This window comes from Haematobia irritans, chromosome 4 (genome assembly GCF_050003625.1).
Source record: "Haematobia irritans isolate KBUSLIRL chromosome 4, ASM5000362v1, whole genome shotgun sequence".
In the NCBI taxonomy this organism is placed as follows: Eukaryota; Metazoa; Arthropoda; class Insecta; order Diptera; family Muscidae; genus Haematobia; species Haematobia irritans.
The window spans coordinates 56,128,588-56,152,246 of NC_134400.1; the positions used below are offsets into that span (position 1 = coordinate 56,128,588).

The window sequence follows — 23,659 nt, forward strand, 5'->3', positions numbered from 1 at the left end:
ATCGTTCGATGCTAACAAACTTTTTGTTGCCAAAAATGGAAGAACTGAACTTGGTTGACATGTGGTTTCAACAAGATGGCGCTACATGCCACACAGCTCGCGATTCTATGGCCATTTTGAGGGAAAACTTCGGAGAACAATTCATCTCAAGAAATGGACCGGTAAGTTGGCCACCAAGATCATGCGATTTGACGCCTTTAGACTATTTTTTGTGGGGCTACGTCAAGTCTAAAGTCTACAGAAATAAGCCAGCAACTATTCCAGCTTTGGAAGACAACATTTCCGAAGAAATTCGGGCTATTCCAGCCGAAATGCTCGAAAAAGTTGCCCAAAATTGGACTTTCCGAATGGACCACCTAAGACGCAGCCGCGGTCAACATTTAAATGAAATTATCTTCAAAAAGTAAATGTCATGGACCAATCTAACGTTTCAAATAAAGAACCGATGAGATTTTGCAAATTTTATGCGTTTTTTTTTTAAAAAAAGTTATCAAGCTCTTAACAAATCACCCTTTACAAGTGTAGCTTAACCAACAGAGGAAAAGTATGTTTGTCAAAATGATTTGGTCAAAGCCGTTTAGACTGCAAGATGGTTAGATGGACGGTCGTTTCGGAACTGTCTCCTTCCTCATCTATTGGCAGCGAAATAAATTCGTATAATTCACTAAACTCAATGTGAATTATACATTTTTCTTTACTTTAATTGAAAGACATGACGAGAATGGAGAGAATCAAAATTCATGTCCTAAACTTAAAGAAAAATGTACAACATCACCAATTCCATCGAAAAAATATATAATATGTAAAATGATAAAAACAGAACATCTCCATACACAAAATTTATTTTTTATTTTTTTATTTTATTTATTTTTTAAAACAAATAGTGGTTGTATGTTATACAGTGTGCATTAAACTAAGTTTTTATTTACAAATAAAAAATTTGATTTAAGTACGGAATAGACATATTATTACACTACACAGTTTTCTTACCCACATTACTTTCATATTTCTATTATTTATCTTCAAATTTGAAGTTTTTGGAATTTTTGGTCAAAATTTGATTTTCAATTTTAATTGCAGGTTACACTTAATTATTACAAAAATTTCCGGAAAAACATATTTTAAAAAATAGCGTTATGATGTTTTAAGAGCAATAAACTTGGAATTCGTTCAAAATTTTAAGACGTCAATTGTTTCTAAGTTGTTCAGTTTAGCAACGCATTATGGAAACTCAAAAACTGGAATATCTAGTTAATTTTTTTTCACGAAGCTGTTTCTGCCCCATCCTAAAAAATATTGGTATAATATGAAAGATTAGGCAACCTTAATTTTAGGACACACAAGCTACACAATATTAAGGACATCTTTCTTTAAAACAAAGAAATATCAAACAAAAGAACGTTCGTAAAATTTGAATTATTTTTTTTTTACATTAAAACTTAATTTCATATTTATTTGTAGATGAATACACAAAAAAAAAAAGAGTTTACTTGAATCCAAAAATTCTTTAAGGATTTTTGTATTGATTCCGAGCCAAAGATGCGGCTTCATTAAAATAAAAACATTTTTAGCGACCTATTTGGCTTTAGTTCTAGGATAAATAAAATTAAAATTAGGATTCAGATCTCATTTATCGAATTTTCGTTTTCTTTTCGAGGTATATTAATGAAGCAATTCACATACAAACAAATGCCAGTTTAAAAATCCAAATTATAACGGATACTTCAAAGTAAAAACTTTAAATCAAAAATGCTAAATCCTCAAAATAAGTCTTAGCCTATATTTGAAGCCTTTTTATCTTAAATCTAAAGATTCAGTTAATTTAAGGACGATTTCTTGAAATCAAAAATGTGATTGTTTACTTTAAAAATTGGGAGCCACCGTGATGCAATGGTTAGCATGCCCGCCTTGCATACACAGGTTTTTCAGCGTTGGATTATCTCACCTCATTAATGACGGTGGCATTTCTGATTGTTTCAAAGCTTCTCTAAGTGGTTTCACTGCAATGTGGAACGCTGTTTGGACTCGGCCATAAAAAGGAGGTCCCTTGTCATTGAGCTTAACATATAATCGGACAGCACTCAGTGATAAGAGAGAAGTTCACCATTGTGGCATCACAATGGACTGAATAGTCTAAGAGAGCTTGAAATATAGGGCTGCCACTGTACCTAACCTACTTTAAAAATTTGTGTCCTAAATTTAATAAATTTGTTTGAAGCAAAGATTATGAACATTATTTTAATTAAAATTTCATTATTATAAAGAAATTTGTCCTTAATATTTTGTACAATGCGCGTCCTAAAATTTAGGTTGCGTAATCCTTAATATCACGTAAATATTTTTTGCAGTGTAGCTTTGTTAATATATTGCAAAAAGAGAATGCCAATTTGGTAAAGGAGATCTGCATTTTAATTTTATTGTGCCTTCCCAAAAAATATCTTCATTTTAAAGAAATCACAGGCTTGCTCGGAATCAATACCAAAATCCTTAATGTAAAAAAAAAAAAACTTTCTGAATGTGGATTTATCATTGGGTTATTTCCTAACAAATATCATCATTATGAAGAAGTTGTGCCTTTGGTTCAGACTCAAAAACAAAAGGGTGAGCGTATCTACCCATACTGAAAAAATTATTTACGTGATATTAAAGGTTATGCAACCTCAATTTTAGGATGTGAAATTTAAATAAAATTCTTCATTTTGCCAAGCTTGAGATCTATTTGTTTTTATTATTTGCAATTCATCCGTCCCAATATTTCGCAATTTTCGTTGAATTGCTTCATCAGAGGTGTATGATATATAAATCAATCACTATACACAAAATTCTTATTAGAGTATCACTGCTCTCGTCAGCTTTCGCTATTGCTTAAAGAAAGAATTAAAAGAAAGTTTATAAACTTTGCTCCAAATGTTTTTTTTTTTTCATTAAATTTAGGACACACATTTTGAAAATTTGCGTCCCATCGTTAAAGTTGCATGTCTTTAAACTAAGGCAAATTTTCCTTAAAGTAAAGAAAAATATTCTTGATTTAAAGATATCGTCCTTAAATTAACTGAAATATTGAAAGATAAAAACGCTTTAAATATAGGCTAAGACTTATTTTGAGGATTTGGTTTAAAATTGTTTTTTTTTTTTTTTTGGAATGAAGAAAATATTTGTTACTTCGAAGTATCAGTCATAATTTGGATTTTTAAACTGGCATTTGTTTGTACGTGAATAGCTTTATTAATATACCGGAAAAATATAACAAAAATTCGATAAATGAGATCTGTATCCTAATTTTAATTTTATAGATCCTAGATTTAAAGCCAGATAGGTCGCAAAAAAGTTTCCTTATTATAAAGAACTCGCATCTTTGGCTCGGAATCAATACCAAAATCCTTAAAGGAAGGTCAAAATCTTTGGATCCAAGTAAACTTTTTTTTTTTTTTTTTTTTTGAGTGCACACCCAAAAAAAAGTGAACCCTCTATTTCACTAAAGCCAATTTAACGTTATTTTAGGTCATTGAATTATTATATTTAGAGAAAGTCTCCTCTACTCTAATAATTTTTTGTGTACGTTAATTAAATGGACTAAAAAACGGGACAAAATTATACACAAATGAAGCATAAAGATTTACTAATTTCGTATTTCTCATAGTTCATTATGTCTTTAAATTTGTAAATGTTACTACAAATATGCCCATCCTGAACTTCGTATGGCACTAAAGACATTCTTGCAATTTTTAACTCCATTTTTTTTCCTTCAAACTACAAAATTTTCATTAACAAGTGAAAACAATTAATTATGTCTAATAAATTTTCTTGAATTTGTCGAAAAATATTTACTTGTTTTTGTTCAAATTTTCTAAAAATATTCTAAATTTTCTAAAATTAACCAAAATTTTTCTTGCTGGTTGGTTCACTGTTTTTTCAGTGCAAATTTCGGCATTTTTGGTTCGAGTGGCAACCGAGTGCCATGTAATTGGTGATCCGGGTACCTGCGTCATAATCGGTTTGTAACACATCGAAATATCGATTTCTGACTATATAAAGTATATATATATGTTCTTGATCAGGGAGAAATTCTAAGACGATATAGTCATGTCCGTCTGACTGGCTGTCTGTTGTAATCACGCTACAGTCTTCAATAATGAAACAATCGTGCTGAATTTTGGACAAACTCATCTTTAGTCTGCAGGTAGGTCAAGTTCGAAGATGGCCTATATCGGTCCAGGTTTTGATATAGTCCCCATATAAACCGACCTCCCGATTTGGGGTCTTGGGCTTATAAAATCTGTAGTTTCTATCCAATTCGCCTGAAATTGGAAATCCAGAGGTATTTTAGCACCAAAAAGAGGTGTGCCAAAAATGGTGACTATCGGTTGATGTTTTGGTATAGTCCCCATATAGACCAATCTCCCGATTATACTTCTTGGGCTTCTAGAAACACTAGTTTTTATCCAATTTGCCTTAAATTTGAAATCTAGAGGTATTTTAGGACCATAAAGAGGTGTGCCGAAATTTGTGAGTATCGGTCCATGTTTTGATATAGGCCGATCTCCAGATTTTACTTCTTGGGCGTCTAGAATATGTAGTTTTTATCCAATTTGTCTGAAATTAGAAATCGATAGGTATTTTAGAACCATAAAGAGGTGTGTCAAAAATTGTAGGTATCGTTCCATGTTTTGGTATAGCCCCCATATAGGCCGATCTCCCGATTTTACTTCTTGGGTTTCTAGAATCCGTAGTTTTTATCCAATTTGCCTGAAATTAGAAATCTAGGGGTATTTTAAACCTCTAAAGAGGTGTGTTGAAAATGATGAATATCGGACCATGTTTTTATATAGCCCCCATATAGACCGATCTCCATATTTTACTTCTTGGGCTTATCCAACTTGCCTCAAATTGGAAATCTAGAGGTATTTTAGGACCATAATAAGGTATTCCGAAAATGGTGAGTATAGGTCCATGTTTTGATATAGCCATCAGATAGACCGATCCCGCGATATTACTTTTTGGGCTTCTAGAAACTGTAGTTGTTGTCCACTTTGCCTTAAATCAAAAATCTGTAGGTTTTTAGGACTATAAATAAATAGATGTGCAAGAAATGATTTTATTTTTGGGCTTCTAGAATCCGTAGTTTTTATCCAATTTGCCTGAAATGAGAAATCTAGAGGTATTTTAGGACCTTAAATACGAGAGCCGAAAATGGCGTGTGATGGTCCATGTTTTGGTTTATCTCCCAAATAGACCGATCTCCCCCTTTTACTTCTTTGGCTTTTAGAAACCATAGTTTTTATCAAATTTGCATGAAATTTTAAATCTAGAAGTATTTTAGGAACAAAAGCAGGTGTACCGAAAAGGCTGAATCCATGTGCACTGATAACGAAAATTGCTTGAAACTGAATTATAATTTCCAGATTTTGCTTCTGGTAATCATTTAAATAATGGGGGTAAAAATCTACAGATGTTAGATTTCAAATCAAGGCGTTATTTCATCATTTTCTTGCATACTTGCAAACGATGTTTATGATTCCTCTAAAACTCAAACAAATATGATTCTTATAAATCTAGAATCTGATCTAGTCTTCATAGGTAAAATCTATGAATTTATCTTCGGGTGGTGGATATTTAAGATTCGTCCCGGTCGAACTTACTGCTGTATGTTCAATCTTAACTATTCACCATAGCCTATTCATTCCCTTCTAAGATAAGGTCCAATATAATTGTTTCTCTCTGCGTGTTCTTCTTTTCACCGTTCTTATTTTCACTTCATGTTCGATAAGGCAGCGACTGTGACTAATCTCTATTACATACGGTAAACTGCACTTGTTCTTAATCAGTTGCAATTCAATTTGCATTGGACATGTCTAACTGGGCTGACTTAGTGTTTCGTACCACGCGATGATATTTTTTGTAGGGGTTTCCTCAAAAAGCGTTTTCTTCTCTGTCTATGGGTTTTTCGTTAAATATTAATTATTTTGTTGTAATTGCTTCATTATATTTTCGTTTGTTAATTTAGCAATTAGCTCAAAAATCGGTGGATATAAGAAGAGTGAGGCACACTCAAACAACAGTGAACCCACTATGATGGAATGTTTGGGTTAATTTTAGAAAATTTTAACTACAGTTTGTATTACAAATGCAGACATTGTTAGGGTCAAACGTGACAACGGGTACCAGAAGAAAAAATGTATCTGCCTTTGGAGAGACAACTTTGGCAATAAAAGAAAACTTTGTTGGATTTGTTTCAGAACAAAGAATCACTTGTGCGTGTGGATCATTGGGCAGCATTGCATTATTGCCTTACCAAACATTTTTTTAGAACATGGAGGCTTTTTGCGAATGGCTTCACACGTAATGCGACACCCCTTAGTACTTAGCTATCAAATTGAGTTAAACACTGAATCGAACACGGCTAATTAATTTCGTTTGATTTGCCAGAACCTTTTAATTAAAATGTCTTTTTTTAAGGAAACCAAAATATATCGCAAAAGTTGTTAATGAAATAACCAAACTATATCAAATGAGCTTAGGTACCCTTAATTTATTCAAACAAAGATAACTTTAAAAACAAAGATTATAAAATTTCTATAAATTAATTTTGCACCTAGTTTATATTTTTTTTATTGTATTTTTCTTTCTTTCATCGAAGAATTCACTGTGCCTAAATAAAGGTACAGGCAATACAAACGACAACTGTCTACCATATATATGATATAGCCAAAGAAATTATTATTCTTGATGTCAATGATTTATTTGCGATGCAATTTCTGCTGCAACAGATTAACAACACATGTAAAAGATATGCAAGTGCCGTCGAGTACTAGCGTTGATCAACCAACGGACCAAGCAAATGGTGGTGCCATGTGTCACTATCACACACAATGACGGCCATCGCGGATAAATTCATATATGCTACAGATCCATTGTAATCTTGATGCTCAATTATTCGGCACCACAGCAAAAAAAGAAGATATCTTAGTTCCAAAGTAGACTAAGTCGACTGTGAGCTTTTATGAGGTTAAGGGATTTGCAAACTTCATGACTTCTTTGTTCGAGAATGAAATTCGTAAGACACTCTAAACGCAAGTTGGTGTTCCATGATCCGGTAATTCTAATTCAAAAAAAAAAAAAAAACAGGAAAAAAGTCTAATGTCGGGCCGGGGCGAGTACACCGAAAAAAAGTGAACTGTTTTATAGGAAGAATGAACTACCACGCACGAAAATTGAACTAAATTTTACTCCACATTTTGAGATTTCCACAAAGCGTTGTTAAAACCAGGAAATCTTAATGCCCTGTAGTACTTTTTAATTACAGTTCACGAAATTACATCATCTCATAGAAGAAAAAATTAACCCTTTCACTACCGATGTCCACTTAGAAGGACATTCGAAAAAGTCACCAAATTCTATTTTCCCACTTAGTTTCGATTTATTTCTCGATGTTATTTTAAAGTAGAGGCTTTAATCTAAATAAGCTATAAATATTTTCCATATTGGTGAGCACTAAAATACATTTTTTTATAATTTTCTTTAACAATAAACGAAAAATACGAACATTTGAGACAATTTTTCTACTGTATGTTTTTAGTAAATGGACATTTATACAAAAGCTATAGCTGATACTTTTACGGCATATTTTTTTGTATTTTTTCTCACACTGTGAAAGATATTATAGGCCAATTAGTGCTTATTTTCGTAAGGCCATTTGGTCACAATTCAAGAATCAAATTTTCAGAACAAGCTCATATAGCTCTTGAAGTAATTGAGGTATGTTCTCAAAATGACAATTTTTGTTCTACACGCTGTTAGTACAAGTAAAAACAGAAGAAAAATTAAAGTTTTTAATATTAGGTTTATTTCGGTAGTGAAAGGGTTAAAACCAGGAAATTTTAATGCCCTGTTGTACTTTTTAACTGCAATTCACGAAATTACATCATCTCATTGAAGAAAAATTACCTAAAAGTAAAGAAGAAAATCATTGGCGCCAAATCATGACCATTTTAACCATACAATAGTTCATTCTTACTATTTTCGGGAATCGTACGAAAATGTTCATTTGTTTTAGTTCATATTGAACTTATGTGTACGGTCATTGAACTTTATACTCACGTTTAGTTCATAAAATTTTTGAGACATACTTAAAAAAAGTAAGATTTCATTAAGCTGTGGCAAAATTCGAAAAAAATTTAACTACAAGCAAATAATTTTTTCCAAAAAAAAAAATAAGGTACATTTAGCGTTAGTTTAACTACGGAAACTTTTTTCAATGTATATTATACCCTGCATCCCTATACATATGTATTGTAAAGCTATATCTAAATCTGAACCGATTTCAATCGAATATAACACACTTGATGATACCACACTCAAAAAACAGTGACCCCGTCAGGTTAATTTAAAAAAAATGATTAATTAAAATAATTGTAACTAAAACAAACAAAAAATAATTTGAAGTGTATTACAAACTCAGATGTAACGCCGATTTCACAAAAATCAGTATCTATTTTTCGACAAATTCAAAAAAATATTACACAAAATTATTTTTTTTTTCCACTTGAAAAAGAAAATTTCGTAGTGTGAAGGAAAAAATTAAAGTTCAATTGCAAAAATGTCTTTGGTGTCATACGAAGTTCAAGATGGTCGCATTATTGGTAAAAATTTACAAATTTTATGAAATTCTAAACTATTTTGTAGGAGATACGAATTTAGTAAATCTTAGTAAATATGTTTATAATTTTTTCCCAATTTTTAGTTCATTTTACTAAAGTACGCAAACAATTTTTATAGTTAAGGAATCTTTCTCAAAAAATAATAATTCCATGAACTAAAATAGATTTAAATTGGCTTTAGTGACATATAGGGTTCACTTTTTTTTTGGGTGTATTACTATTTGAAGTAAATCAGGGTAAAACTCTGGCTTTTAGGACCATATATCAGGCGAAATATATAAGTGGAAGCTATATCTACATCTTCACCGAATCTAAATCTTTTTCCATAATATATAGAATTCTATTCTGACCCAAAATACAAACTTGTGCCAAATTTGAAGACGATTGGACTCATACTACACTGAAAAAACAGTGAACCCACCAGGAAGAACTCTTTCGTTTAATTTTAGAAAATTTTGAACATTTTTAGAAAATTTTAACTAAACAGTATTACAAACAATGGCATCACGCCGATGTCATAAAAATAAGTAAATATTTTTCGACAAATTCAAGAAAATTTACTAGACATAATTAAGTTTTTTATACCCTCCACCATAAGATGGGGGGTATATTAACTTTGTCATTCCGTTTGTAACACATCGAAATATTGATCTAAAACCCCATAAAGTATATATATTCTGGGTCGTGGTGAAATTCTGAGTCGATCTGAGCATGTCCGTCTGTTGAAATCACGCTAACTTTCGAACGAAACAAGCTATCGACTTGAAACTTGGCGCAAGTAGTTGTTATTGATGTAGGTCGGATGGTATTGCAAATGGGCCATATCGGTCCACTTTTACGTATAGCCCCCATATAAACGGACCCCCAAATTTGGCTTGCGAGGCCTCTAAGAAAAGCAAATTTCATCCGATCCGGCTGAAATTTGGTACATGGTGTTAGTATATGGTCTCTAACAACCATGCAAAAATTGGTTCATATCGGTCCATAACTATATATAGCCCCCATATAAACCGATCCCCCGATTTGGCTTGCAGACCCTCTAAGAGCAACAATTTTCATCCGATCCGGCTGAAATTTGGTACATGGTGTTAGTATATGGTCTCTAACAACCATGCAAAAAGTGGTCCATATCGGTCCATAATTATATATAGGCCCCATATAAACCGATCCCCAGATTTGACCTCCGGAGCACCTTGGAAGAGCAAAATTCTTCCCATTCGGTTGAAATTTGGTACGTAATGTTAGTATAGGGTATCCAACAATCATGCAGGAATTGGTTCCTCTCAGTCCATAATAATATATAGCTCCCATATAAACCGATCCCCAGATTTGACCTCCGGTGCCTTTTGGAGAAGCAAAATTCATCCGATCTGGTTGAAATTTGGTACGTGGTGGTAGTATATGATATTTAACAACCATGTGAGTTGAAATTTGTGGATGACAGTCTTTCGTAGAAGTTTCTACGCAATCCATGGTGGAGGGTACATAAGATTCGGCCTGGCCGAACTTACGGCCGTATATACTTGTTTCACTTGTTAAAGAAAAATTGGAAATTTCAAAGAAAAACTTGGAGTTCAAAATTGCAAAAATGTCTTTAGTCACATACGAAGTTCATGATGGGCGCATTTTTGGTAAAATTTACAAATTTTAAGAAATTCTGAACTATTTTGTTGAAGACATGAATTTAGTTAATCTTTATGCTTCATTTGAGTATATTTTCTTCCTCGGTTTTAGTTAATTTAACTAACGTAAACAAAAAATTATTGGAGTAAAGGAAACTTTCTCCAAACATAATAGTTCCATGAACTAAAATAAAGTTAAATTGGCTTTAGTGAAATAGAGAGTTCACTTTTTTTTTGAGTGTAGAGTTTTATTACAAAAATGTCTTCACAGACAGACGGACATGGCTAGATCGACTCAGGGGCACGGTTACCACTCGTGCCAAAAACAATCTAATTTTAAGAAAATTTTACCAAAAATTTACAAAATTAAAAATCAACGTTTTTTGAAGTTTGTCAAAATTTTATTTCTATAGAACATTTTGTCAACATTTTATTTCTGTAGAAAATTTTCTCAAAAATTTTGTTTCTATAGAAAATTTCGTCAAAATTTTACTTCTACCGAAAATTTTCTTAAAATTTTATTCTATCGAAAATTTTCTCAAAAGTTTGTTTATATAGAAAATTTTATCAAAATCTAATTTCTATAGAAAATTTTATCAAAATTAAATTTCTATAGAAAATTTTGTCAGAACTTTATTTCTATAGCAAATTTTGTCAAAATTTTATTTCTATAGAAAATTTTGTCAAAATTTTATTTCTATAAAGAATTTTGTCAAAATGTTATTTCTATATATAGAAAATTTAAGTACCTCTTAGTTGGAGAGGAAGATTGTGAAAAATCTACCAAAGCATCAAAAATTCATCCAATTTTTGTTAGAACTTTCATTTATAAAAAGATAACCATTTTAAAGTCGAATCACCTCGATCTAAGGGCAAAACGCCTTCAATGAAATGTTTATCGACTTTAACTAAAGTAAAAGCCCCTTATATCAGAGAAATGCGTCTTCTATTGTACGATTTTATGGAAATGAAATCTTTGGGCTTACGACGATTTTTTTTCAACTTTCGACTTGGTATACTATGGTTTACAAACAGTCCCATGTACCAAGTCGCACTTTGAAAAATTACAAATTTTCTATACAAAGATGCAATTCTTTCCCACGATTTCATTTTCTTTTTTGTTTGTATCAGCAAGAAAACTTAATATAACTGCCCTCACATTACAACAATAATATACCCAAAGTAATTGCGTGAATATAAATTCAAATTTAAATTTATAGCAGAACCTTTCGCTAAGATATGTGATATTAATCCTTGTCTTTTTATTTTTGTTTTTTTTTTTACAGGAAGTTGGTAGTATTATCGGCAAAAAAGGTGAAATTGTCAACAGATTTAGAGAAGAGGTGAGTTTGTTTCGAAACAATATTTTACTGGAATTGCGAATTCATGTTTGATCTCATTTTCATTTTAGTCTGGGGCAAAAATCAATATATCTGATGGTTCATGTCCGGAACGTATTGTCACGGTGTCTGGTACAACCAGTGCAATTTATTCGGCATTTACCTTAATCACCAAGAAATTCGAAGAGGTTAGTATTCTGACGATATTCATACGAGAAAACACTAACAACACCATTTTATTTGCCTTAGTGGTGCTCGCAGTTCAACAATGATGTCAATAAAGGTGGTAAAACACAGATACCCATTCGTTTGATTGTGCCTGCCAGTCAATGTGGATCGTTAATTGGTATGTTTGCCATTGGATTTGGCCACAAGAAACACGACGACTAATTAATGTGCACATTTTCCATTATGATTTTCAGGCAAAAGTGGTTCAAAAATTAAGGAAATACGCCAGACAACAGGATGCTCCATTCAGGTAGCAAGTGAAATGTTGCCAAACTCAACTGAACGTGCCGTCACTCTAAGTGGTACAGCCGAACAAATAACCCAATGCATCTATCAGATTTGTCTTGTTATGTTGGAGGTAAGAGATACACACATTGTATATGTATATGACCAATATTTCTAAATTGCATATCAAACAATGTGTTATGAAACAATTTCAGTATGAAAGCTTTGTTTTGGGCGAAATCCCGGCCTCTTTTGCTCGGTGCAACCCAACTTTACGACTATTTTCCTCAGCTATTGTCTTTAAATATATTGCCAATGGAGTCAGTGAGGTCGGATCTGCCAACCACAGTGTAGTCGACCCCTCACTGCACTCGGTCCTACATGCCGACACAAGGAGTCTCTCTTTGCCCAAGGAAGTATGACAATATAACATAGGTCTGGAAGTTGATATTGCTCAAATACTACCTGATGACTGTAGCGTTTTAATGAAATATGAGCTCTAAAAGAAGTGCCAGAATGGTCCAAACTATTGGCCTCTATGAACTCGAAGCCATACATTGTCAACAGCCTCTCAACAAGATGGCTGAGCAATCTTCAGCCAATATGGGTGAGATAGGTAACTGAAAAGGTGACGTTTGGAAATACTATGAACCACCTTTCATATTCCACTGCTGCACATTGTAGCTAGCCTATAATCTTATATTGCATAAGAATGAAATTACAAGGGGAAATGTACGATGAAAGGCCTATAATGGTTACCACACCAAAAAAGTGTAGCTCTATGTAGTCCTAAGTCGTACATTAGATTCAGTAGTGTTCTCAGGACATCAGTTATCAATCGATTATTGCGATTAAAGTCGGGATGCTGAGGAGAAGGAAATAATCAGGCATCTATTGTATTAGTATCCAAAAATATGTGTAAGGTGTGAAAGAACTTTCGGTGCCGGAGACAGTTATGGGTTAATGGAAGCAACTAATTCGTGCCTAAAGGTGGCAACTGTTATACAGATGGACCTAGGATAGGGAAACATGGGTGGAGAGTATACGAGACGGGCCCAAACACAGATATACGGTTATGTCTACCGAACCATATGAGACGATTCTGCGTAGAGAAGAATGATACAAATAGCTCAGAATGAAACATATCGATCAGGTGGTATACGAATGGGTACTACAGGAGAAGGTATACATTGGGAACGCAAGGTCGATGCAATCAAAGCGGGCTAAGCCAAAAAATGGGCTCTTGGAGCACATATAGGAAGAATGCTAAGATGATCAGCAGTGTCGTGAAAATTTTGACGGAACACAGAGTTGGGGCATTTTCGTTCCGAATATAAGTGACTAACGTTAGTGACCAACTAAACGTAAGACTATTTTCTTTGCCACTGTCCGTCCTACTCTCTCATGGTAAAGATCTTACAATTTGGCAGAAGATGCTATACCTAGATCTTCATGGTAACATGGATTGAAGGAAATCTAAGGTATATGTACGTCGAGAAGAGACTCACGTCGTATACTATGTGGGGTAGGCATAGATGGAAGAACAGACTAATCTTTGCAACCTAATCTAGAGCAGATCGTTTAAATGATATCCCAGTGTATTGGTGTTCGGCGCTTCTCAACACTAACAAAGATGCTATATATCATGCTTTCGGTCATTAACAACCGGCTAAAATTATCAGTGATGTAAATCATTGGATAAAATGATCAGTGATGTAAATCAGGCTCCCATAATAGTAATCTCCTATATTGAAGGCGCGATTTTCTCGTCAACTTCTTCATGCTGCTACAACAACAAACGATTTGATAAGTTTTTATACCCTGCGCCACATTGTGGAACCGGGTATTATAAGTTAGTGCATATGTTTGCAACACCCAGAAGGAGACGAGATAGGCATATGGTCTTTGGCAATATTGTTCAGGGCCGGCCCCTTAGTCGATCTAGCCATATCCGTCTGTCTGTGAACACATTTTTGTAATCAAATTTTAAGTCCAATCGACTTCAAATTTGGCACAAGTATGTATTTTGTGTCAGAACCCTATTGATTTTGGAAGAAATCGGTTAAGTTTTAGATATAGCTCCCATATATATATTTCCCTGATATCTACTATGCAAATACATTTTAGGGCCCAGCAATATGGAAAATATTTATAGCTTATTTAGATAAGAACCTCTACTTTAAAAAATCATCGAGAAATAAATCGAAACTAAGTGGGGAGTTAGAGTTTGGAGTCGTTTTCGAATGTCCTCTGTAGTGGACATCGGTAGTGAAAGGATTAATTTTTATTTCCATCTTTGCTAAAGTTGATTTTTTACTTCGAAGTCGAAATATTGATTTTAACTTTGAAAATCAATTTGTTCATTTTAGCCAACGGTAAATATCGGCCTTGGGCAACATGAAAAAATCGAAAAAATAGATTGGGATCGATTTCAACCAATAACCAAATATTTGAAATTACTAAGAGTCAAACTTCAACATTTCTAGACACAACGATTTTAGAAGTTTTTTTTTTTTTTAATTTTTCAAAGCAAAAAAGTTTTATATTAAAAAAACTGGAATATCAATTTCTTGATTCTGACTTCCCAAGTCCCTGAACTAACCAATCTGAAAAGAATACAGAGCTGCCCTGCAAAAACTGGGTACATAGTTCAGGTGAAAAAGTGCTTACCAAAAGTAATTTTGCCATAACCCAGCAATACAATGATTGGATTTAGTTACAATTAATCAGATTTTCATGGGTAATTTCAGACATCACACAAATTTGTTGTATTCTTCGCAAAGGGCATGCCCTAGCCACAGTAAACAACATTTCCATTTAATAGAAATTGTTTACCAATTATCAATTACGTTTGCAATGAGAGGTTTTTATTGTTATTACTTTTTTATACCCTCCACCATAGGATGGGGGGTATATTAACTTTGTCATTCCGTTTGTAACACATCGAAATATTGCTCTAAGACCCCTTAAAGTATATATATTCTGGGTTATGGTGAAGTTCTGAGTAGAGGTGTGCACGTGACACGAAATTGTCGTGACTCACGAAAATGTTCGTCACTCACGCGTGATTCGTGAGTCACGCTGACGGCTACGGCGTGAGTGTGCGTGATTAACCAATCAAATGTCGTGCGTGAGCGTGGGTCACGAAAATAATATCGTCGTGAGTGTGCGTGAGTAACGAATTTCGGAAAAACACGATCACGAAAATAATCCCGCTTACGAACATAAAATGCCTACGAGTTGAATTCATTTATAATTTTAGTGACATCCTAGGTGTTAACCAGTTTTATAACGCTCTCGATTTTAATCATATTCATGTTTTTAGTCAGGTTCTATAGGTAAATTACTCATAAAATTATTCGTGAGTCACGAGGTTTTTCGTGAATCACGACATTTATTTATTTATTTATTTATTTATTCATTCAGAGCATGTAAAAGATTTAAAAGATTTTCGTGCGTGTGCGTGAGTATAAATTTTCTTTTCGTGAACGTGAGTGAGCGTGAGTCCTACCAAAAAATATCGTGCGTGAGTGTGCGTGAATAAGATTTCTCCGTCGTGAGTGTGCGTGAGCGTGAGCAAAATATTACTCACGTGCACACCTCTAGTTCTGAGTCGATCTAAGCATGTCCGTCCGTCTGTTGAAATCACGCTAACTTCCGAACGAAACAAGCTATCGACTTGAAACTTGGCACAAGTAGTTGTTATCGATGTAGGTCGGATGGTATTGCAAATGGGTCGTATAGGACCACTTTTACGTATAGCCCCCATATAAACCGATCCCCAGATTTGACCTCTGGAGTCTCTTGAAGGTGGAAAATTCATCCGATCCGGTTGAAATTTGATACGTGGTGTTAGTATATTGTCTCTAACACCCATGCAAAAATTGGTCCATATCGGTCCATAATTATATTTAGACCCCATATAAACCGATTCCCAGATTTGACCCCGGAGCCTCTTGAAGGTGAAAAATTCATCCGATCCGGTTGAAATTTGGTACGTGGTGTTAGTATATTGTCTCTAACACCCATGCAAAAATTGGTCCATATCGGTCCATATTTAATATATATAGCCCCCATATAAACCGATCCCCATATTTGACCTCTGGAACCTCTTGAAGGAGCAAAATTCATCCGATCCGGTTGAAATTTGGTACGTGGTGTTTGTATATTATATCTAACAACCATGCAAAAATTGGTCTATATCGGTCCATAATTATATATAGCCCCCATATAAACCGATCCCCAGATTTGACCTCCGGAGCCTCTTGGAGGAACAAATTTCATCCGATCCGATTGAAATTTGGTACTGTGCGCTAGTTAAAGTCTAACACCCATGCAAAAATTGGTCTATATCGGTCTATAGTTATATATAGCCGATGACCAATCACACAAAACTACCAAAATTTTATTTCAATAGAAAATTTTGTCCAAATTTTATTACTGTAGTATGTTGTGTCAAAATATTTCTATAGAAAATTTTGTCAAAATTTTATTTCTATAGAAAATGTTTTCAAGATTTTAATTCTATAGAAAATGTTGTCAAAATGTTATTACTATACAAAATTTTGTCAAGATTTTATTTCTATAGAAAATTTGGTAAAAATTTTATTTCTATAGAAAATTTGGTAAAAATTTTATTTCTATAGAAAATTTTGTCAAAAGCTTTTTTCTATAGAAAATTTTGTCAAAATTTTATTTTGTCAAACTGAATTATACACGTATTTAATCTACCCGTAACTTACAGTTTAGAAGACGATGTTTAGAAATTTTAAGATACTTTGCCATCGGCAAGTGTTACCGCAACCCAAGTAATTCGATACGCAATCTATGGTGGAGAGTACATAAGATTCGGCCTGGCCGAACTTACGCCCGTATATACTTGTTTTTTTTTTTTTATTTTAATGTAAAGCACTGTACTAAACTATGTAATTAAAATAATACTTTGCTTCGAAAGGATACATGTGGAAAACAATTTAACTTAAGTTTCCTTTCCCCTTTTTTTTTTGTTTTGTCTTTTAAGAATTCATTTACCATGTATAAAATATCCTTTCGGAATAAAGATTTATTTTTTCATTTGTTTTATTTCTTTCCTATTGTATACTATAAATTTAACTGAAACACATGGTTTTGTTTATCTTTTTAAACTATTTACAGTCACCTCCAAGGGGTGCCACCATTCCTTATAGGCCAAAACCGCAAGTATCTGGACCCGTCATCTTGGCTAATGGACAAGCTTTCACCATACAGGGCAATTATGCTGTACCAGCACAAGAGGTAATTTATGCATGTATATCCCAGCATTCCTTCCCAACCTGGTTTCCGAAATATGTCTGTCGCTATAGAAAAAGTCAAATTTGTTAACCGTTATTCCTGGCCAAATACCTCATCATAACCACCACCAATGCCTTTTTCGCCTTAAAACAAAACAGAGTTGGCTTTATTGTATACAACTTTGCCGTCAACTTTTCTCTTTCAACTTAATTTCTCTACACTCCTCTCTCTCTATTTCTCTCGCTCACTCGATTAATATTTGTGTTGCGTTTAACTACATTATAATTTCTCTACAAGCTCCTTGTCTTCTCCGTCTTTATATATATAATTTTCTATGGATGCTATACTCTTGCGTTTCAATTTGTTTGTCCTCTACTTTTTTTAATGCCAACCCGTGTCCCGTGTCCAATGTCTCCTAGAGGATTTCGTTGATGGAAGCAAATATTGTCACTTTGTTTTATTTTCATTATATTTGTCCCATGATTCCTACTACCTTTTCAATAGCGTTTCAATAGCGTTTCAATAGCCTCGTCCTTTTAGTTTTGTTTTAATCAACAATCTATGGGTTTTATCAAATCTCACAAAAATTACTTAAATTACTAGTTATGACGTCTATATTACATGTTAAAATGAGCAATAATAATTGAAAAGAGAGTTGTAATTGGCAGTTCTAAAATAGGGCTTCGAGATTGTTTTTTTTTATGCTTGGACTCTTGGTCAACTTTTGACTAATTTGGCAGTCTTACCACATAGAACGACATTGACATAGGTTGGTAGCAGATAGCGGAAAATATTATTTGCACCCGAAAAAATATGTTAGTAGGCACAGCAGAAAATTCACCAAAATCAGCAAAACGTGTGAAGTTAAAGGGAAAGCCAGCACTATTTGTTCAAATTTCAAACAGAAAAAAACTTAAACGCAAAATCATCAAAATAAGTATAAGGCAACGTTAGGTATGAAAGTTGCCCGATATTTTAGGCTCACTTAGACCACGATCTTATGTATTCAAGGCGAGCATGCTAATCAATAAAGATTCAATATTTCAGTCGATTTAGAGACGATTTATTTAAATCAAAAATGTGTTTCTTTATTTGAAGGGAAAATGTTGACCAAAATTTCCACAGAAATAAAATGTAGACCAAATTTTCAATAGAAATCAAATGTTGAGAAAATTTTCTATAACAATAAATTTTGCAAAATAGAAATAAAGTTTTGAATAATTTTCTATAAATTCGGTATATTTAAAAATTTTAATTTTGGTGTTAGTTCATACTATCAAAATCGATTATGAGTAAGTTCTGCCTTTTTGTGGATATACACTCAAAAAAAAAAGTTTACTTGGATCCAAAGATTTTGACCTTCCCTTAAAGATTTTGGTATTGATTCCGAGCCAAAGATGCTGCTTCTTTAAAATAATGAAATTTTTTTAGCGACCTATCTAGCTTTAAATCTAGGACCAATAAAATTAAAATTAGGATACAGATCTCATTTATCAAATTTTCATTCTCTTTTCACTGTTTATTAATAAGGTACTCACGTACAAACAAATGCCACTTTAAAAATCCAAATTATGACGGATACTTCAAAGTGAAAATGTTTCCTTAAAGGTAAAAGAAAAAAAACGTTAAACTAAAGACGCTTAATCCTCAATATAAGTCTTAGCCTATATTTGAAGCATTTTTATCTTAAATCTACAGTTTCAATATTTCAGTTAATTTAAGGACAATTTCTTTAAATCAAAAAATTGTTTCTTTACTTTAAGGAAAATTAGCCTTAGTTCAAATTTACAAAATTTGTTTCCTAAATTTAATGAAAAAAAACATTTTGAAGCAAAGATTATAAACTTTATTTTTATTAAAATTTCATTATTTTCAAGAAATTTGTAAATTTTAATATTTTGTAAATTTCGCATCCTAAAATGTAGGATGCGTAATCTTTAATATCACGTAAATATTTTTCTCAGTGTAGAGACTTTCTCTTGTTGGTGCAAGCTAAAATTGTTAAAGCATTTAAAATTCTACGCTTTAGTGTGTAAATATAACCATACCGATATGCGGTAGGCGAACACTTATTTACGTGTATTTCTTATGGGAAGCCCAAAATCCACGACGGAATACCGTGCCGGCTAGCGGCGTGTCGCCAAATTAAATTCTATTCTAATTCCTTGGCGAATATGGTATAGTGTTGCCATCGCTTATGCATTTTTTGAATTCACCACTAGGCATTGTTGTTGCTTGGTCACGTGGAAATAACTTTTTATTGAAATAACTCAATAAATAACAAGCCATTGCATAATTTTATTCAACTTCAATGTTTAATATTGAAAAAGCATGCTGTATTGACGACAAATAAACTCGGTAACATGAAAAAAGGTAAATATTCGCCGACAAGCTTTTGTATTTGTCGTCGCGGCAAAAATGTTTCGCCTACCGCTATGGTTCAAGGGATATTTATACATACACCCAAAAAAATTGTCGCTATTAGGAGGGATCATTCATTCATTCGAATAAAAAAACATTTTTTTTTTTCATATTAACCCCAAAAATTTGACCAAACACTTCAACATAAGATTTTTAAATTTGGTAGATTTTGCTATAATTATTTTTCAAATTTTGGTAGATTATTTTTGGCACGAGTGGCAACCGTGATTATGGGATTCTGATTGTAGAGAAGTTTCTCAAGACCAACCCTTTGACAAATATCGCCAGCATTATTGAATGATATGCGTGAATTATATGAACCGATTTTGTCTTTGCTCTAAAGATTTTGGTATTGATTCCGAGTCAGTGTTAATCACAAATTAAATTTCTAAATTCAAACTCTGCTTAAAGTATAAATTTTTTACATGTATCGAGTAAAAAGTTTCTTGAAAGACAACTCTAATTTCTGACTACGTTTTAGCTTTATAGTCACGATACAAAAAATGGAGATTTGTTCCGAAATTTGTAGGACCAATTAACCTCAGTTCTATGGAATTTGGTTTTGTGTAAAGATACCAATTTTAAAGATCAATCTCCTAACTTTAAGGATAAAACGCCTTCACTGAAAATATTATCGACTTTGGGTGAAAAAAACCTTATACCAGGGAAATGCATCTTCTGTGCTAAGCAAAAATAAAATTTGTATTTTAAGAACATGTGACACATTTACGAAATTCTCGCAACATTTTCCTATTTTTAGGATCTTTAAAGCTTTGTGATTTTTTGATAAACTCATGTCTCAATATGCTTTTTTCTACTTTGCTCCTGACCATTAATATCGACGAGTATAACTAAGACCCATGTTTCGATCTACGATAGAATTTTTTTTCTTTTCTTAAGATCCCAAATTTTTTCCAATCTTACATCCCCTTCACAACATATAAAATAATAAAAAATACCGAAAACTTCGTCTCACGTGTATTGTTATCGTTGTGTTTTAATGATTAATTTTTTTGTTTATTCAGTATATTTTGTTTTTAATTTTTCTGCACTTTTTCTCTTAGGTTAAGTTTGCAAGAGTATAGAGAAATCTTTGTATATTTTGGTATTAACGGGGTAATATTTGATGGCATATCATCAACGCTTATTCTCTATGAGAACGACATTCTATTCAGAGTTCCTTGATCAGCTGTGAGAGCATAAGGCTCTCGTTATATGAGTAGAACACACAATCTTAAGACTTCACTACTACTACTACTACTTCCATCACCACCACCACAACAACAACAGCAACAACTCAACTATCAGCTTTATATGTTGTGTGGGCAAAAACAAAAGAAAGGAAAAAAAGAGAAATAAATAATAAAGTGGGCAACATTTTAACGCTAGGATGCGAGGGCTCGCGAGCAGTTGCTAAAAGTAGGTCTATCATTAAATTTTACATATTTTTGATACTTTCAATTTATATATTTAGTTTAATGAAACCAAATAAATAAATCAAAATAATTGTCTACCATTTAGTAAAATCGAAAAATAATATTTTCTGTGCCACCACCACCAGCCATCCATTTGACCGTCCGACCGCCCACCCGCCACCACTTACAAACTCGAGTTCAGTATTCTTATTTATAAACAACAACAAAATAAAACAATTCGCATATACTATATATAAACTAAAATCCCATTTATTATGTCCGAACAAATGCCCCCTCCTCCGAAGCAAAATTCCAACAATACAAAATATTCCCCTTAAAGTCACCTTAAAAAAAAACAAAAACTTCAATGTATGGTAAATTCCGTTTGATGAATTTTCTTTTTGAATTCCTACCACAAAAATTAATCTGTCTATACAACATTAGAAAACCGTCAGAATTCGAGGAAGGAAAATGTCACCCGTAAATGTGTGGGAGCATTAATCTAATATCACATAGTCTCCCATGTGGTTGCTAACGATTGATATGTGCAATTGGATTTGGTTTATGGAAATTGTAGGCAACCTAAGCGCATGATGGTCTTTAAGTTTGCTGATATCATTGTCAAATCACTATAGATTTCTGATTCAATCTTTCACGGACATTTTCATCCTAGCCACCTTTATGTCAATTACACTATGCAACAATATATAAAAAAAGAGTTTAGTCACCCAGAATCCCTATGCTTTTCTTTATAATGATTTGTTTTTCTCTCCACCTTGTCTAATTGACTTCACAGCTTATTTTTATATATTGCTCTCAAAATATATTCAAGAAGTGTATGTTCTTTACACTTACAGGAAACAGACCATCGTTAACCTGAGGCGAAATTTGACTAGTTTTTTTGCAAAAACATTTTTTGTTTGTTTTGGTTTAATTTTTTTTGTTTAATTTTCCATGGCCCATGAATGCATCAAACTATTTATGAACTAAACGTGGGTTTTATACCCAAATCAATGAGCAAACGAAAGTCTTCGTACAGTAGTAATAGTCGGTGTAGAAGGAGATCCTCCTCTTCCAACCTATAAAATGAGTATCAATATTCAATAGACCTTTTAGGCCAACTAGCCTAAGATAAGAAAATATAATTTTAAAATATGGGTGAAATTGTTTGTTGTATAGTGTGATTGGTGTGATTTTTATGTTTTTAGCAACACCGATTTGTGTAATCATTTACTATTCTTTGTGAACTGATAGTGATTCCCTTATATAACTGATACCATCATGTCCCTAAGCCAAGCAAAATATTATTAATAACTATAACAATAGCTATCAACGTTAATTTGTGTATATTTAACTGAAAAAAACAATTCGTCTAAATTTCATATCCCTCTGCCCGAGCCCTCACATCTCTTTATTATACCATATATATACAAATACATTTATCTACTATAGATCTCTATCCACTCTCTCTCTCTCTTTCTGTCTCTTGAACCCCAACCAATACATATTGAACCTATAATCCAAAACTCATATCGTATGCTCTCTTTCTCTCTATCTGTCATTGCTCTTGAGTGAGATATATGGAAATTTTAATTTTGTAAAAAAAAGGACAATATGCTCATTTAAATGACATTCGTAAATTATTTTCACCCGTTATGTGCCTCATTCGAGCCCATATTTGACCTAATATTATTGTCTTGACTTTTCGCATCCCAATACAAGCCACCATTTCCGTTCCTTCTGCCGTACATACATTGACTTTTTACCACGTTTAATTCTTGATCACCTAGAGTTAATGATTCCATTTACTCTAGATTTGGTTTCCATCCTTTTTGTTTCATCAAATAACAAAGCGATAGTAGCCAACTCAAACCCACCCTCATCAAAGTTTTCTCATGTACATTCATAAAGAATTTGATCTATTTGGCTAGTGGCTATATGTATATTTATTGATAAGAAATAGCTAGTTTATAATAAGAAATAGCTTAATCACCCAGCAAAAAAGGTGTCGCCCAAAAAGTAGTGAAAATGTTCTTTTTGGCTCCGGAAGTAGTGCAAAATTGGCGCAAAAGCGATGAATTTAACATGGGCTTGTCATAGGACGGACGTCCACCATTTCAACAGCATCACTTCTCACGGTGTGATCCGAATTCAGTGTTTTGGATGTGAATTGAAAAATGTTGTCATATTTTACGCATTCTAATGCTTGTCTGAAATGCTTCACCTAAAATACTTTGAGAAATTTAGCATTTTTGTTTGACAAAATTGAAATAATTTGTACCATTTTATTAATTCTTACTCTGTTTTTAACCATTTTGAAACAAAAAATGTTAAATTACTCATTAAAAATAAGAAAAAAAGGCGAGTTATAAAAAATTGAATTAAAGGTAGTTTAGTTAAAATAAAGAACATCTTTGGGAGTTCGTTCATCTTCTGGAAGCGCTTGTAAAGTTGTGCCTTTGGAAGAACTCCCGCCTTGC

At 33.0% G+C, this 23,659-nt stretch overlaps 1 protein-coding gene across 5 annotated transcripts in view; it reads left to right on the forward strand.

The window, feature by feature from the left end:
- mub (poly(rC)-binding protein mub) overlaps nt 1-23,659 on the forward strand; it is a 313,447-nt gene that overhangs the window by 242,110 nt on the left and 47,678 nt on the right. For all 5 annotated transcript variants that reach the window (XM_075305125.1, XM_075305127.1, XM_075305128.1 and 2 more), the window contains exons 3-7: nt 11,566-11,622; nt 11,691-11,807; nt 11,869-11,965; nt 12,042-12,205; nt 17,227-17,346. In XM_075305125.1, coding sequence (XP_075161240.1) covers nt 11,566-11,622; nt 11,691-11,807; nt 11,869-11,965; nt 12,042-12,205; nt 17,227-17,346 — 555 coding nt within the window. The remainder of the gene's footprint in view (nt 1-11,565; nt 11,623-11,690; nt 11,808-11,868; nt 11,966-12,041; nt 12,206-17,226; nt 17,347-23,659) is intronic.